This window comes from Drosophila ficusphila, unplaced genomic scaffold (genome assembly GCF_018152265.1).
Source record: "Drosophila ficusphila isolate 14025-0441.05 unplaced genomic scaffold, ASM1815226v1 contig_198, whole genome shotgun sequence".
NCBI lineage: Eukaryota > Metazoa > Arthropoda > Insecta > Diptera > Drosophilidae > Drosophila > Drosophila ficusphila.
In genome coordinates this window covers 269,380-285,245 of record NW_025064092.1, presented here as the reverse complement: position 1 = coordinate 285,245, position 15,866 = coordinate 269,380, and the positions used below count along the sequence as shown (strand labels likewise).

At 49.0% G+C, this 15,866-nt stretch overlaps 1 protein-coding gene across 2 annotated transcripts in view; it reads right to left on the bottom strand.

Annotated features, from left to right (window-relative positions):
• Nucleotides 1-15,866, bottom strand: part of LOC108091187 (unconventional myosin-XV) — a 39,147-nt gene that overhangs the window by 14,918 nt on the left and 8,363 nt on the right. Inside the window, exons 2-4 of one of the 2 annotated variants that reach the window (XM_017190264.2) lie at nucleotides 14,460-14,799; nucleotides 9,423-9,704; nucleotides 1,392-8,582 (exon numbers count right to left, since the gene is read on the bottom strand). In XM_017190264.2, the coding sequence (XP_017045753.1) occupies nucleotides 1,392-8,582; nucleotides 9,423-9,704; nucleotides 14,460-14,585 (7,599 nt within the window). In that variant the 5' untranslated portion in view covers nucleotides 14,586-14,799. The remainder of the gene's footprint in view (nucleotides 1-1,391; nucleotides 8,583-9,422; nucleotides 9,705-14,459; nucleotides 14,800-15,866) is intronic. The other variant, XM_017190260.2, reaches the window with a different exon arrangement.

The window sequence follows — 15,866 nt, the reverse complement described above, 5'->3', positions numbered from 1 at the left end:
GAGAAAACAAAAGTAAACACTGGAGTTGGAGTTGGAGTTGGGGAGATACTATATATATATATAGGAGTACAATCCATTCGAGTGATGGACGTGCGCCAACTATGAATATCAGCCATGCGCGGATGGGGCTTTTAAGGCAATGCAAACCGGCTGGAGCCACTGAGACCCACTGAGCTTCAAAGCGTGCAAAAAGAAACCCAAGACACCATTTGAAAACTCACTTATCAAGCCAACCCATTAAACTAAAAACCACAGAGAAGTACGAATTTCCAGAAGGTCCTGCAAAGGTAATACCTTAGGCCATATGGAAAATGATTATTTCAAGTGACTCCGATCTGCAAATTCAATCGCTTTAGGCCAAAAGTGTTAACTCTTTTGTCTGCTCGATATGAAAACAACACCTCTAAACTGCACAGCTGCCATATTATTATCTTGAGGCCGTAAAAACATTAGCAGTTTCATTAAGGCCACGTTATTACGACCAATGTCTGCCATTATTCACGCAATTAATGCAATTATTTTTGTATTTACCCCGAGTAAATTGGCTTACGGAATAATTGGTGTAAAAATAATTGGTGCGCCAAAAAAATGCAATTGTATGAAGATAACTATCAATGTCAATCAATCGTTGAGAAGGATTTAGCATGGCAGAGCTTAGAGCAAAGCAGAAAAACTACTTTAATTGATAACAATCGAACCTAAGTATTTTTTAATAAATGTTGAGTGCTTTTCCAAAATGGCAAATCAACTACTAACTGACTTTTACATTTTCAAACCTGGTTTACAATCTCCAAATGCTTCAAAGCTCTTAAATATTTCTTGCATGCTTTTGGACGACCTATAAATAATTTTTAGTCGTCCAAGAATATAAAAAATTTGGATTTCTATTCGTCACATACATGAAATGAAATCAATTAAAGTATTTCTATTGGTAGCAAGAGCAAAGAGAATATGTAGCCTTTGATCTTTTAGGATCACCTAAATATATAAGGTCTAATTTAATAACTGAAATTTTGAAATCCGTACAAAGTGTTTGTTTTGTAATTCGAAAAAAACTTACATTAAAAAAATTAACAAATTTGTATTTTAGATGACTCTTAAATTGTAATATCCCATGACTTTTAAGACCCCATAAATTTGAATTGTGACCTAAAATGAAAAACTCCACAAGGCAAAGACCAATTGAACAGCTTAACTTGCTTAGTTGTTTAGAAAACCCTAGCAAAACGGTGAATATATAACTATCTAAAAACTAGAGATCGTACGTTTTATATATAAGGTTTTAGAGGTAACTAAAAATCAAAAGTAATGCCAAATCTGATCACATCAATTAAGCATATGAGTAATCCCCAAATCCAAGCCCCATATAAAATATAAAGTCTGGCACTCACCTTGCGGAACTCCTGGACGAAGCTGGTGACCATCGACTGGATGGCGGCGGCGCGGGCGGCGTGGAGCGCCAGGTGCTTCCCGTTGCGCAGGTTGAGCTGGAGGGCCGCCGGACGCGGCAGGGTGACGGCGCTCTGGATCTCCCCGAAGGAGATGGCCTGCACCACGATCAGGTAGTCGGCGTCCCGCCTGGCGAGGTACAGTCCGCTGTGCGAGACGCCCATGATGCTCACGTCGGGATAGAGAGGAGCTCCCTGCACGGCGAACAACCGAGCGAAGTAGAGCGGCCAGTCGCGCGCCATGTCCACCAGGTGGCGCTTCACCAGCGCACGCACCTGCCCTCCACTTGCTCCTCCTCCGCCTCCTGCTCCTCCTCCTGCAGATCCACTTCCATTCCGGTTGGAGAGCGTGTCCACACTCACTCCGTGGCCATGCAGCATGTTCAGAGCGGAGCTCTTCTCCTGCGGAGTGATCCTCAGGCAAGGAGTCACGCCAAAGACGTCGCCGAGCACCTGGGCGAAGAGCAGATCCAGGGCCACCGGTGGTCCGATGGGTTCGTGCGGCTGGAAGACCTCCTTGCGCACGCGCAGCTTCCAGGGAACCCGGTTGTAGGTCAAGCAGGCGCTGCTGTTCCCGGCTCCCAATCCCGATCCCGAAACGGATGCGGATGCGATGGCCACCTGGCTGGGCGGACTGCTCGTCGCCGGCGGAGGCACTGGAGCGGGAACGATCACCGGCGGCGGCGTGGTCGTGTGCATCGAGTCCAGCTCCTCGCGCATCCCGGAGCTGGCCGAGCTCTTTCTCTTCCGTTCGTGCTCGTACTTCTGGGCCATGTGCGTCCGGAACGTGGCCAACCCGGAGCGGTGGTGGCCCCCGGTGGTGTCCATGCTGGCCTGGATTACCCTAGGTGGCGCCGGCTGGTAGACCTTGTGGCTCTCCCGCTCGCGCTCCACCTGCCGCATCTCGTAGAGCCGCTCGCGTTCCCGCTCCCGCTTCTCGCGCTCCTTCTCGCTCCCGCTCCCGGAGGCGGGTCCCTCCACCTCGGCGCGGTCCCACACGGACTCGGAGTAGTCCTCGCGGTCGCGGCTCCTGCTCCGGCTGCGCGACCTCTCCCGGTCCGCCTGATCCCAGCCAGCGCCCGTCGCCGGCGAGGATCCCCCCGCCGAGTGCTCCTCCATCAGCAGGCTGTGCTGCCCGTGCATTCCCATCCCCATTCCCATGCCGATGCCCATTCCCATTCCCATCTGCTGCTGACGCACTGCACCGAAGGTGTCGCGTTCCTGGCGTTGGATGAAAGCTGGAACATGTTCCTTGGTGCTCCGGTAGTCTGGCTCCGGTTCGGGACTCCTCGTGGTCGGTGGACTCTGTGGAGCCGGCGGTGGAGCAGGCGGCGCCATGCTGGGTGGTCGGATGGGTGGTGGTGGGGCTGGGACACTGGGAGCCGGAGGGAGGAGCACCCCCGGCCAGGAGGAACCGGTGGGAGGAGCGGGTGGAGGCGACAGCTTTCCCTCCATTCGCTCGATCTGCGTGCGCACCGTGGCATGGGAATCCGATACTCCTCCTCCCAGGCCTCCCACTCCGTTTCCTCCTGCAGAGGGGCCACCTCCTCCGGAAACGCTGGCGAAGAGTCCTCCCAGCTGCTGTTGGAGCATCAGCTTGCGGGTGTCCTCCAGTTTGGCCGGAGCACGCTGCTCCGACTTGGTGGACACCGTGGAGCGGACCGAGTGACCGGCGGTCACCTGCTCCAACCGCTGGCGCATCTCGGAGCTGAGCTTCAGTTTGCCCACGCTGCCAGGCGGAGGTCGGTCTGCTCCGATCTCGAAGCTCTTCTTGGCCAGCTTGGTGGTGACCACGCTCTGCAAGGGTGGACCCACCTCCTGGTGCTCCCTCTCCCGCTCCTTTTCCCTCTCCCTGTTGCTGATTCCTCCAGTTGTGGTGGTGGTGGTGGTGGTGGTCTCCATCCGGATGCTGCTGCGCATCACCTGGCCTCCACCCAGAGGTGGGGGAGTGGGACTCTCGATCTCGAACTCCTCCCACTCGATGGCCGTGGCGGAGGAGGAGCCCCTGCCCCCCGGATTCAGACTCAAGTCCATCCCGTTGCCACTCAGCTGGTGGTGCTGTGCCTGCGGCGTGGTCTTCCGCTGGTGCTGGCGCATCTTGAAGGCGAAGAAGTCCTCCTCCGTTTGGAACTGGGGCTCGTCCTGCGGCGGCGGCCAGCGCCACTTGCCAATCCGCACCGTCTTGGCGCGTCCGTAGGGATCGAGGAAGTGGCGCGTCTCCGAGGGGTCCTTGCACTCCAGTGGCGGCGGCATTGGAGGCGGAGGAGGAGGAGGCGGCGGCTGCAGTGCCTCCATCACCACCAGGCTGCTCCGCGTGGCCTTCATCCGCAGCGGCGACTGCGGAGGCGGCGGGGAGATGGAGAGGCTTCCCAGGATCGGGGGAGCAGGTGGTGGCGAGGCGGAACTACTGACCACCGCCGCTGCCGCCGCCTGCTGGCTGAGGAGCGTCTGGAGTGCTTGGTTCTGGGCCAGAAGCTGCTGCTGGATCTGCAGGTTCTGCGCCATCGCGGACTGCAGGAAGGCGCGTTGCACCTGCTGTTGGTAGAGAGCTGGCCCGGATTCGGGTTCCCCGGGCAGCTGCATCAGCTGGTGGATCAGTGGATCCGCTCCGTTGCTGTCCGTGCTGCCACCTCCGCGGATGCTTGGGGTTAGCTCTTTCTGGCTGGTCAGCTTGTCCAGGGTTTGGGTCACTTCAATGGGTTGCAAGACATCATTGATGTAGTCTTCGAGGTTCTCTATATGGGAATCCTCTTCTGCGTTGGTTTTTGATCCTCCTCCTTTGATCATCAGGGGTAACTGATCCTTGTTGCTCAATTTGTCCAGGCTTCCAACTAAATTGATGGGTGGCAACACCTCGTTGATGTAGTCGTCTAGGTCCTCTATTTCTGAATCCTCTTCACTCGATTGTTGCTTCATTGATTCTCTTCGATTGATTGCTCCTCCTCCCTTGATCTTGATGGCCAGCTGGTCCTTGTTGCTCAGCTGTTCAAAGTTACCCATCAAGGGCAGCACATCATTGATGTACTCCTCGAGATCCTCAATCTCCGATTGAGGCTCCTCTTCTCCCGGCCGATAACCTCCGCCACGAATGCTGGCCGCCAAGGAGCGGGCATCGGACAACTCGTCCAAGGATCCATCCAACACCGGACTGAAGAGGTCATCCAGGAACTGATCCACATCCGACGCCTGCGAGGGAACCCTCACCCTTCGCACATGGGAAGCCAAGGAAGGAGCCTCACTGGTGTCCGACATCGCGGAGGATCGGGTGGCGTACTCCGCCTTGTCCGCGTACTTGCTCGAATGCGATCCGTGGGAGGCGGCATGGGAACGTCGACCGGCGTGCTGGGACTTCTGGTAGCGCGGAGCCGCCTCCTTTCCCATGGGAGCCAGCCTCTCTGCGGAATGATACCGCTCGTTCAGGCGACTCTCCGAGAGGCCAAGAGTGTGGAGTGGCTCCTGGGAGTCGCAGTCTGGTGGCACGGGTGCTATGTCCCCGGCCAGGAGGTCGTCCAGTGACTTGGAACGCGACTTGGCCGCACTGGCACTCGCTCCCGATCCCGAGCCCGATCCTCCTGCTCCCGGGCTGGGTTCCCTCTCGAAGTACCTCTCATTTAGGGCTGAGCTCCGCGAGAGGAGTTCCCTGCTGCTCCTCCTTTCGCGGGGCACTTCCTCCTTGCCACTGGAAGTGGGTGGAGCGGGTGGCGGAACCGCTGGTCGCTTCACTGCCTCCGGAAGTGCAGTCCTTGCGAACTTGGCACCCGATCGGAGGAGATCGCTCCTTGGCGCTGGGAAAGCGGGACAGAGCTCCTTCTCCGCAATCAGATCCATTACGTAGTCCAGTCCACAGCTGTCTGTTAGTTGCTGTCCATCATCCAGCACGAGAGTCCATCCCCTGCTGGCCACTCCAAGTGAGGAAACAGCCAAGGCGGCGGCTTCCTCACAACTGGTCCACGAGTCCACGGCCACCGTTTGACTCGCCTCATCGGGGAGAGTCAGGGGAAGGGCCATGTCGCACCCTCGCGTCCAGGCACGCCACTCCAACCAGGCGGGAACGAAGCTCCGACAGGCACCGCCCACCGCCGAGTGGGAACCTCCTCCCTGCTGGCGGAGCAGCTGGCGCAGGAGCAGCGGACGCAGTGCAGCAGGCGCCTCGTCGTCCACGAAGCGCATCAGATACTTGCTGAAAGCGGCACTTGGTTGGAAGCAGCAGAGGCACTGGCCCAACAGTTGCCACAATCGCGTGGCCTCCGAGGAGTTGGGTGGCAATCCATGGACCTGGTTGCACAACTGCACCAGGATTTCATCCCGCAATCCCCGCGAGCTGAGTGCCTTGTGCACTATGTAGTCTGCCAGCAGCTTCTCCTTGGCGCCCTCGAGCGCCTTGTCATTGCTCCAGCGGAGGATCAACTTGAACACGGCCAGGGCATCCTGGAAGTCCTGGTCCCGCGAAGCGGCTCTCGTGAGGAGTGGGGCAGTGATGGGTTCCCTGCGCGGCTGCAGGCGCAATCCGTTGCAGTAGACGCTGCTGAACTTCCCGAAGGAGAACTGCGCCAGATCCTCGGGTAGTTGGACAGAGGATGCCGGAGGTCCTGGCACTGTGCCCAGAACCTTTACCAGGTGACGATCTCCGTGCGGAGGCGACCAACCCTGGAGCTTCGAGTAGATGAAAGCGAGCTCTGCGGGAATATCCAGGTAGCTTAGTTGACTGCGCTCCAGCACCGCCTGCTTGGCTTCCCGTGCCTCTCGAGCTCGCTGAGCCGCCTCCCTTGCCTCCTGGCGCCTCCGATGATCCGAGCGGAGCTGCTGCACCCTCCTCCTGGCCTGCCTGCCCCTCCACAAGCGCTGAGCAGTGATGGCTCCCCTTCGCAGTCGCTCGTACCGCTGCTGATCCCGCTGACCTCGCCAGCGAGCCTGCAACCGAGTGGCCGCCGCCTGGCGACGCGCCAACTGCCGACGAACCAGCATTCCACGCACATGTCGCTGCACACTGACCGCCGCCCGACGAAGGCGCTCCGTGCGTCCGCTTTCCAGAGCGCGATGCAGAGCCTCCCGGAGGAAGACGCGCGTGGCGCCCAGTTGGTAATCGGGTCCCTCCACTCCCGTTCGTGGCATCGCCTCCAGGAGAGCGCGGCAGAGCTCCCGGTAGGGAGTTCCCCTCGCAAGTGGGGCGGCGAGGAGGTGGCGATAGCGCTCCACGAAGTGCTGGAAGCGCAGACGCACTGGGTAGCCGCGCTGCCGGATCTGGATGGTGTCCAGCATGCCCAAATAGCGGAGTTGCTGGAGCACACAGGGCATGTCCATGCGGAGGGCGTGCTTCTCCTGGTTCGGTTTGATGCAGCGCACGAACCACGGATGGCAGCGACCCATCGACTGCAGGAGTTGCTGCAGTGAGTCCGCAAAGCGGGCGGCCACCGTGGGAGTGCGCGGCTTCATGGTAACGAAGCGTCCATTGCTGCCCTTCGGAAGGGTCTTCCCAGCATCCCGCTGTGCTCTCAACTGCTTGGTCAGTTCGCCCACCAAAGGCAGTCGACTGGAGGCGAGGAGCTCCAGGACATCTCCCCGCAAGGCATCGCGGTTCTTGTCCAGAAATCCATCGACGCAGTACCACACCTGACCAGCGTAGTGGGTCACCCCGAACTCCTGGGCACCGATCCTCGGACGAGCGTAGAGCTCGCTAAGCGCATGGTTGTAGTGGCACTTCTCCAGGAAACTCAGATCGGTGGCGCGCGGGAAGTTGGACTCGTCGTCTAGCAGGTGACAGATGCCCACTGGCTTCTTGGCCAGCAGATGGATCACCGGCAGGTTGTCGTCCCAAGCCAAGGGAGTCCACTCCAATCGCTCCCTGGCGTACTCCGCCTGCTCCAGCTTGAAAACGTGCTTGTTGAAGTAGAGCTGCAGGTTCTCGTTCGCATAGTTGATGCACAGCTGCTCGAAGCTGTTCTCCGCCAGATCCTCGAACCCGAAGATGTCCAGGATGCTGATGCGATGTGCATCGTGGGTTCCACCCTTCTGGACGATCGAGTTGATGCGGGAGACCAACCAGTTGAAGAGTCCTGCGTAAAGCGCCTTCGCGAAGGCATCGCGGGCATCCAAAGCCTGATCGATTCCCAGTGGCGTGTGGAGTCGCTCCGCTCGCGCCTCTGTCGTCCTGCTGGTCAGAGCTCGATGCAGTCCCTCGGCGCTGATGTGCAGCAGGTGGGCGGCCCACTTGATCTCCGCATCGGAGCCCACCTCCACTCCTTCCTGGCCATGTCGCAGTTGCCTGCGGTGGAAGTAGACATTGCCCAGGTGGAGCACCGCGGCCAGAACACGGACGATCCCTTCCCTTTCGCCCTCGGAAACCCCGAGAACCTGCATGGCTCCCTGCAGCGACTCCCAGTCCACGCGACCACTGGCGCAATCGGTGGCTCCCTGGTTCAGGTAGAAGTACTTGTCCGCCTCGAGGAGTCCGTACTTGGACCGCTCCGCTTCGGAGAGTCCGCCGAGGAGCTCGTAGAAGACGTGGTAGTTGCGCTCCCCCGGCGCCTGCGTCACGATCCTCGACTTCTCCAGCAGGTACTGCGTGATGCGGGCCCCCACGATGGCGCCGCTCTTGAAGTAGACCTCTAAGTACTTTCCGAATCTCGAACTATTGTCATTCCGAGCGGTCCGCGCATTGCCAAAGGCTTCGAGAAGAGGTGCCGCCTCCAGGATCTGCTCGGTGATCACCGCCGAGGCGGAACCACCGCCGGGAACCACCGCCGCCAAGTACTGCATCACCAGCTTGGTGGACTCCGTTTTGCCGGAGCCGCTCTCCCCGGAGATGACCACCACCTGCGGCGAGGGCAGAGCCGCATGGGCAGCCGCTCCAATGGCGAACAGGTGCGGGGGAAGGGAACCCAGCGGACGCCCGGCGTACTGCTTGGCCACCTCCAGTCCGTAGGCATCGGGGAACATCTTGTAGGGATTCACCGCGATCAGGATGCTCCCCGCGAAGGTGTAGATCAAACCCTTGTCGTAGCGCAATCGCAGGTTCCACAGCAGCGACGCCTCGTGCAGGTCGTCCAGAAGGGTCATGTCCTCCACTCCGCTGCTCCCCAGATCCTGACGAGCCCGCAGACTTCCCTCTCCTGGCTGCAAGGCGAACGTCTGTGGCTGCAAGGAGGGAAAAACTCGAATTAGAGAAATGTGGCAACACTGCACTCAGTAGCTTACTTAAAAATAGGACTGGTCACTCTAGAAATATCGTTAGAAAATACAAAAACCTTAAAAAGCACATAACTTTGTTAATGCCTTTATGAATCTAATATGTATCAAAAAATAATAATATGTTTTAATCAAAATGTAAGATAATTTAATGGAATTAGAGGTTATAAATTTTACAAATTTATTCGTGATTAATCCTATCAGCCTAACTTTTTAATCACGATCGCCTATTATAATTTGACTATAATTAGCTTTATTGTAATACGATTTCGTTTTATTGAAATATATGACATTAAATAGAAGAAATGCAGTTCCCAGAAAATATTTAAAAATACAAATTTTCTAAAGCTGACATGTCCATCACCGTTTAATATTTAATTATATATTTAAATAGTTTCGTTTACTGTAGGTATTTGTATATCCAATAGGCCTTATTGGCATTGTGTAAACACAACTCTTTCATCAACTTATTAGAAGTTTCTATTTACTTGTTCACATTTGAAACGGATATAACTTAAGTTTGCTTAAAGGAACAGTTTAATATTGAATTATTTGAGCTTAGTACGTAGATGTAGCAAATTATAATTGTTGTAAAACAGCGCCAACTTGATACGAAAAATTCGGTCAGTGTGACAAATTGTTTGCTGTTGTGCATGAAATTGCAAGCTGTTAGCTTTGATTTAAAATCTACTTCAAATTGCTCTTGATTTCCCTCGGTGTGTTTCTTATCCCACATATTCCTAATCTGTATCTTATCCTATGACAAACTCTTCCGGGAACTTCTCTCACATGGCGGGCGATGACATCGCTGCAGAGGGTGGAGAGTCGCTTGACGACCTGCGGATATCTGCACTTGAGGCGTCGCAGGCGACTGGAGGGCACAGCCGGATGCTTGATGGAGGAGTGCTGGTGGCCCGGTAGATCCTCCAGATCCTCCAAGCTGGCGGGCCGCTGGCGACGCAAGACATGCGGCGAGAGGAGCGCCAACGAGGGCGACTGGGCGGGACTCGGGGTCACCGATCCGCCGCCGCCGCGCTGCCACGGCTCCAAGTGGAACCGGACGATGCGCATCTGGATGCGAGGAGCCCCCACCTGCACCCGAAACCGAAACCGAAACCAAAACCAAAACCGAACCCGAATCCAAGCTCGAACTCTATGGTGATCCAGAAAGCAGAGAAACGAGCAAGAACTCGTCTCACAAAAGACGTTTGTGCCCGAAGTCTCGAATGCAACTGAAAGGAATCGAAATCTGGCGGCGGCACTGCCACAATTTCCCCAAACGTTTCTAAAACGGTTTTCGCCTCGCTCGCATCCAAACACGTTCTTGGGAAATGGAAGATGCTAGTTGGTAGTCGGTAGTTTGTAGTTGGTAGTCGGTAGTCGGTAGATGGACCGGATCACATCGAACCCGGCCAGACCAGATGACACTCCTCCTCCCTGTTGGCCACTCGGCTGGCCAACTATTTAGTTAGTGTGGGCCAAAAGAACGCACTGGCCGGAGCCACAAAAACTGATTATATAAAGAGAAACCGGGGAGAGAAGACACCCGATTACCCGATCGCCCGATCATCCGTTCAACCGATCAACCGAACGCATTTATATACTATATGTTTGGTATGGAAGCGGTCTTTCGATCGCCATTCAATTAGGCGACAGTGTGTGGGACTTTCACCGAGGGGCCAACCAGTTCAAGTTCGATGTGTCTGTGTCTCTGGGTTCTTGGGCTCATCTTCAGTCTTCAGTCTTCCGTCTTCAGTCTTCCGTCTCCAGTCTTCAATCTTCATTCTTCAGTTCTGAGCTTCGTCGTGTGGGGCAGGGGATTGTCATTTGATAGCCGACCCAAACAAAGGCGTGAAATATCTTCTGTGGACCGCTGAGAATGCATTCGCTTCGGCGACTTCCCCATTGATATTGATCGCTATTCGGTATTCGGAATTTGGTGTTCGCTTCAATGGCTGTGTCAAATGAGGTGAGTCAATCGATCGGGGGAATGCCCCGAATAAATAGTAATTCAGAAGAGGTCTTTGCAACCAGAAAACTGGCTTAGAAAATTCTGTTTAATTCCTAATGGCAAAGAGGCTTTTGCACTTCAATTTTACCGCAGCATACTTTCAGGCCTCATTTAAAGTGATTTTAGTTCCTAAGAGATGCAACCGATCTACACTGTTTATGCTTTTAAATTAACTTTTATATTCTTGTAGGAGCACATTTAATTAATTGAGAAGTAATAATTAGAAAAGTGATTTTCTATTAAATACAAATATCTATAATTTGTAACAGAAATTACCACTTAGCTAACAAGTCTTTAAATTTTAGAATAATTTTAACAATTTCTTATTCAATTAATTTCTCTAAACACATTAAAGGTACTAACATTTAAGATACTTGACTATTACATATACCAAGATCTGCTCTACATAGGAAAAAAAAGAAACTAGTTTTTATCAAGAAGGTGCAACTATTACATAAAACTCAACAAAAAGCTTTTAGCTATCCTTCGATTAAAAAACGTTTATCCAAGAGCTTAATAAACTACGTTTATAAATAAAATAAATTTATCCAAGAACCTAATAAACCTTTAATTTATTGTATAACTTGTTCAACGGTAACCAATCAACAAAAACCCTTGAGAAAACCCAGGAAAACCAACAAGAATCCCATTTAACTTTCAACCAGGGGTAGTTCATCATCGATTCATTAGCCGATAATTGATCTACTTGCTCGATTACAACTTGCGAAGCGGCTTCCCATGGTCTAAGTAACCGATCTTGATGCCAGAACATCCAAGGCAACCCATGTGCTGCCAACAGGTTCTGGCGAACAGGATACGAGTCACATGTGGCCGGTTTTCCGATTCTGGTACCGCTATAGCCGACATTACTGCCACTGATTCAACGATTCAGAGATTCACCGGCCTACGGAGCGAAAATAATGGTATTTGCCAGAAGAGCAATCAAGAAAAAAACAATTGGGAAAATTAAAAAAAAAAAATCAACTTATATTTTTTTTATAATAATTTAATACATATTTAAAAAAAAAAAAAAAATTTCTTTTATTTTTTATATTAACTCATTTCTTTAATGTATTTTTAAATGTTACCACCAAACTTTTAGGCACACGAAATGCAAACTACACCTGCTATTGCAAAAAATAAAACCGGAAATATTATATATAATAAACAAATAGTTTTACTATCTATTTGCTTTCTTTTTTTTCGATCGTAAGGTTACTTAAAGATGAAAACAGAGTTTTTGTTGCCATAACAAAAGAGGCACTTGTTTATGCAGTGAAATTTGCAATTTGTCAAATGTTTATTTGCTAATAAAGTAAAAAAAAAACCAAGCACGTAAAGTCTTGGTTTTCACTTTAATCATAAAAGAACCTTAAAGTCAAATTCGTAATACATTATCACACTCTTTAGGTTTCCACTTTTGCATTTGTACAATATTTATCAGCATTGACATTTAATTTAATATTTAGTTGAAGAAAATTTGTTTGATATTTCCAATGCATGTTATTTATTTCCTGTTAAAGACATAATATTTGTGTACCTAATTTTTCGTAGTGTTGATTGAGTAAATTAGTTTTTAGCCAGAATTTACTCTTATATTTTATAGGTATTAGTTTATTTTAAATTCAACTCAACAGTAATATTAAATAGAACTCAGTATAGCAAATAGATAAATCAAACTTGCTCTCTTCTTTTAGTGTGTAGGCTCAACAAAAATTGTTGCATTGCAATGTGAAGTTGCAGGATGCAAATCATAAGACTTAGTGTCCGATTTACAAGATAAATTTGATCGGCAGCCATGTCAAACTCGTTGTAATTCAGATTTTTCCTCTGTGCCAACAACTAATGTTGGCTTCGGCTGTCAGTCGACGACTTGCGACTGATTGCCGTGAGTTCTCAATCTTGATATCTGCGACTCTGCAACTCTGCAACTTTGCAACTTGCAACTTCCACGAGTTCATAATTGCAGCGAGTGGCAGAAAGGAAAAAGGAAACGCTGGCCGCTGGCAGCTGCAATTAGTTGCACAGCACAGGTGGTACAGTCCACTGTACTCTGTACAGTGAGGAGTACAGTAAACACGCAGTGGCCGGTGGCCAAAAAGAAATCCGCCTCGGCGCGACTTTATTGTTGACCAACGCTCGGTTGTTCGTGGTTGCACAGCTAATCGGCACATAAATCCCGGCCAGCACATTCCATAAATTCCGAGAGGGAGTTCTCCCCCCTCCAACCTGGCAAACACCACAGGGCAGCCAGCCAATGGTGGCCGAAATAAGTGCAAACAGTTCATGTCGGGTGAAAATAGTGAAACGCATTCATGGGCCACCTCGAAAACCGAAAACAAATTGAAAATTCAAACAGTAAGCCACGAAACCGAGCCAAACGACGGCGACGGTGCGAATTCGCACCTTCTGCAGGGCCACGCTACAAAAGTGCACTCGGAGAAAAAGTTCTAGCGTTTAAGTGGAATTCAGAAACAAAAATGCGGAATAGGTACCAAGGTGGATGTTAAAAGAAGAAGTGCCAGTATCAAAGCCTATTTACCAAAAGCAAATACATACTTAAAATTTCGAAAATCATTAAATATATAAAAGTGGAATCAAAATAAAATAAGTATGATATTAAATATTAATTGAATCAAATAATAATTTTATATAAAACTTATTAAAGTAAGTGAATCAAACTTTGTATGCATTTGAATTGCTTCAAGCTTTGCTACAAATATTATATGTACAATACAATAAAAAATTGTATTATTTTTGATTGATTTAATTTAGTCAGTTTTCAATATTAAAGTAAATTATTTTTTCAACAAACATGTTCAAAACAAAACAATGCAAACTTAACAACATTATGCCTAAAGGGGCACAACTAGTGTGAAGTTTTAAAAAAATCCAAAAATTTTTTTTTCATTTTTCGGTAGATAAAACCTTTAAAAATAACACATTAAAATTTAAAATCGATATCTCAAATAGTTTTTGAGTTATAACAATTTAAAGAGCAGCCGCTCTCATAACAGTGCAAACGATCATTTTATCTTTAAGCGCGTTTTTCTCGAAACAGCATTTTCCAAATTTGCTGCAGTGATAACTCAAAAACTAGTGATGCGATCACTACCAAATTTTTTTACATGTTCTTTATATAGTTCTACGTACCATGAACTATCGGTTTTTTGATCCGATTAAAAATCGAATTTTGGCAGGCCAAAAACGACCAAAATTTTGGTTAAAATTCGATTTTCTTTTTTAAAACGCTGCCATTTTGTCATTTTTTGATATTTTTTTTTTTTTCGTAGTTCATGGTATGGAAAATATTATTATCATTTTTTGATTTCGTCCACGGAGAGGGCCGGAATCACTGCAGCAGTTGAGGCACTTTTTTTTTTAGCGCCGTTGGAGATCGACTATAACTTAAAAAATATTTAACTTTTTTCTTTAAAAATTTTACTATACATTCTTAAAACATGTATAAATATATTCTGAAAATTTGAAAAGAATTGATCAAGTAGTTTTTTTTATAAAAATTCCCAAAAATCACCATTTTTTTAGGCCGTCACACTAGTTGTGCCCCTAAAACTTTTCGATTTTCTTAACTAATACTAAATTTCAGTCCCCTTTATTCTGTTATCATTCAACATAACAGTTTAAGTTTATGTTAGTCTCTCTAAAGGGATTCTTTAATAAATAAAATAACATGCTTTAAAAAAAAACCTGCTCATAAGCCGTAAAAATATTCTTTAAATATTCACAACTTCTAATATTATGCCCTGCTTTGGTTTTAAAATAAGTTTCAAACTCAACGAGTTAAATGTACGCACCTTTCCTTTAATGAGCGCCTGGACGACGATCACCTGGGCAGCGCGGTGGACCTCCTGGATCTCGCCGGGAATGGGGTGTCCCATGCCCGGATCGAACCAGACCAGATCGCCTTCGGCCCAGTCCATGGCTCCAATGTGCTTTCTTGAGTATTCCGCAACTCTCTAATCACTGTCCTCCGGTGGGATCGGTGTGGAAACGATACTCTCCCGATCTCCTGCTTCTGTAGCCTCTCCTTCCTTCTGTAGCTCTTCTGGATTCCTGGATCGGATCGGATCTGATCTGATCTAATTGGGAATGGACTGCCGTGTGGATGTGGTCTTCAAACCGGTTGATTCATTGCTGCAAGAAAGACACAAAATGCGATTTGCTTAGTACACTGTTTGTTTTCTCAAGGCAAAAAAGGTAAAAATCGTGGTATTTGGGGGAAAAATGCATATAGCTATGGCGCCTTTCTACGAAATACCTCGCACTCTTGCCTTATGAAAATTATAAAATTGCTGAACGGACGGCTTATCAGACTTATCCCCACAGCTCCACCGCTCGGAGTGATTTTAATGGGGATCGTGAGCGGTTCGTGGTGACGGCAACTATTTGGAGTCAATGACGCGAAGGCCGCTCCATGAATGAAAGTACAGATTTTTCGCATCTTAGCAAGTATACGAGTGTTAACTTTTTATGTTCATTTTTCTCCCCTCAGTTTGTCTCTGTGGAAACGTTTGCCAACCGAAACCGGGGTGCAATGAAATGCAACGGCAGAGGAAAAATAAAAAACAAAAAAGCAACTAAATCGTGAAGCGGCAACAATGACAGCAGCAATCGTTCGCATCGTTGCAGAAGATCCGAGGGAATCAAACTGATTGAATAAGACACGTCAGAAATTCACGATTGCAGTCGGAAGATCTAATATGCCAAAGGCTATGGTGAAGGGATACCTAAAATAGACTCAGCTTTAAGTTGCACTACTCCACAAAGCCACTTGAAAATTGTATTTTCAATAAATTTAATACTAAGAAATTGTCCAAATATATGTATATTCAATTTTTAATCTTTTCTAAATACTATTTTCAAAATAAATTCAAGAAATTCAGGTGAAGGCAAGGTCAGTTTTGCCAGCAAACTATTTAAATTTACCATTCACTTGCCGTCTGCAGAAGCATTTTTAATTGTATTTTGTCAAACACTTAAAGATTAATTATTCAAGTCCCAGAACCGTTTTTTAATGATTAAAGTATTTTTGCCTGACATTGCCCTAAGCATTATAACCTTTTGTATATCTAACAACAAACAACTTGGTTTTGAACTTTAGCAAATGAAGTCCAAAGAATTGGCCTCAGAATTGGGCTATCAAAGCCAAAGTTGTCACCAATACTATAAATTCGAATTGCCAGTTCGATCGAAACAAGGCC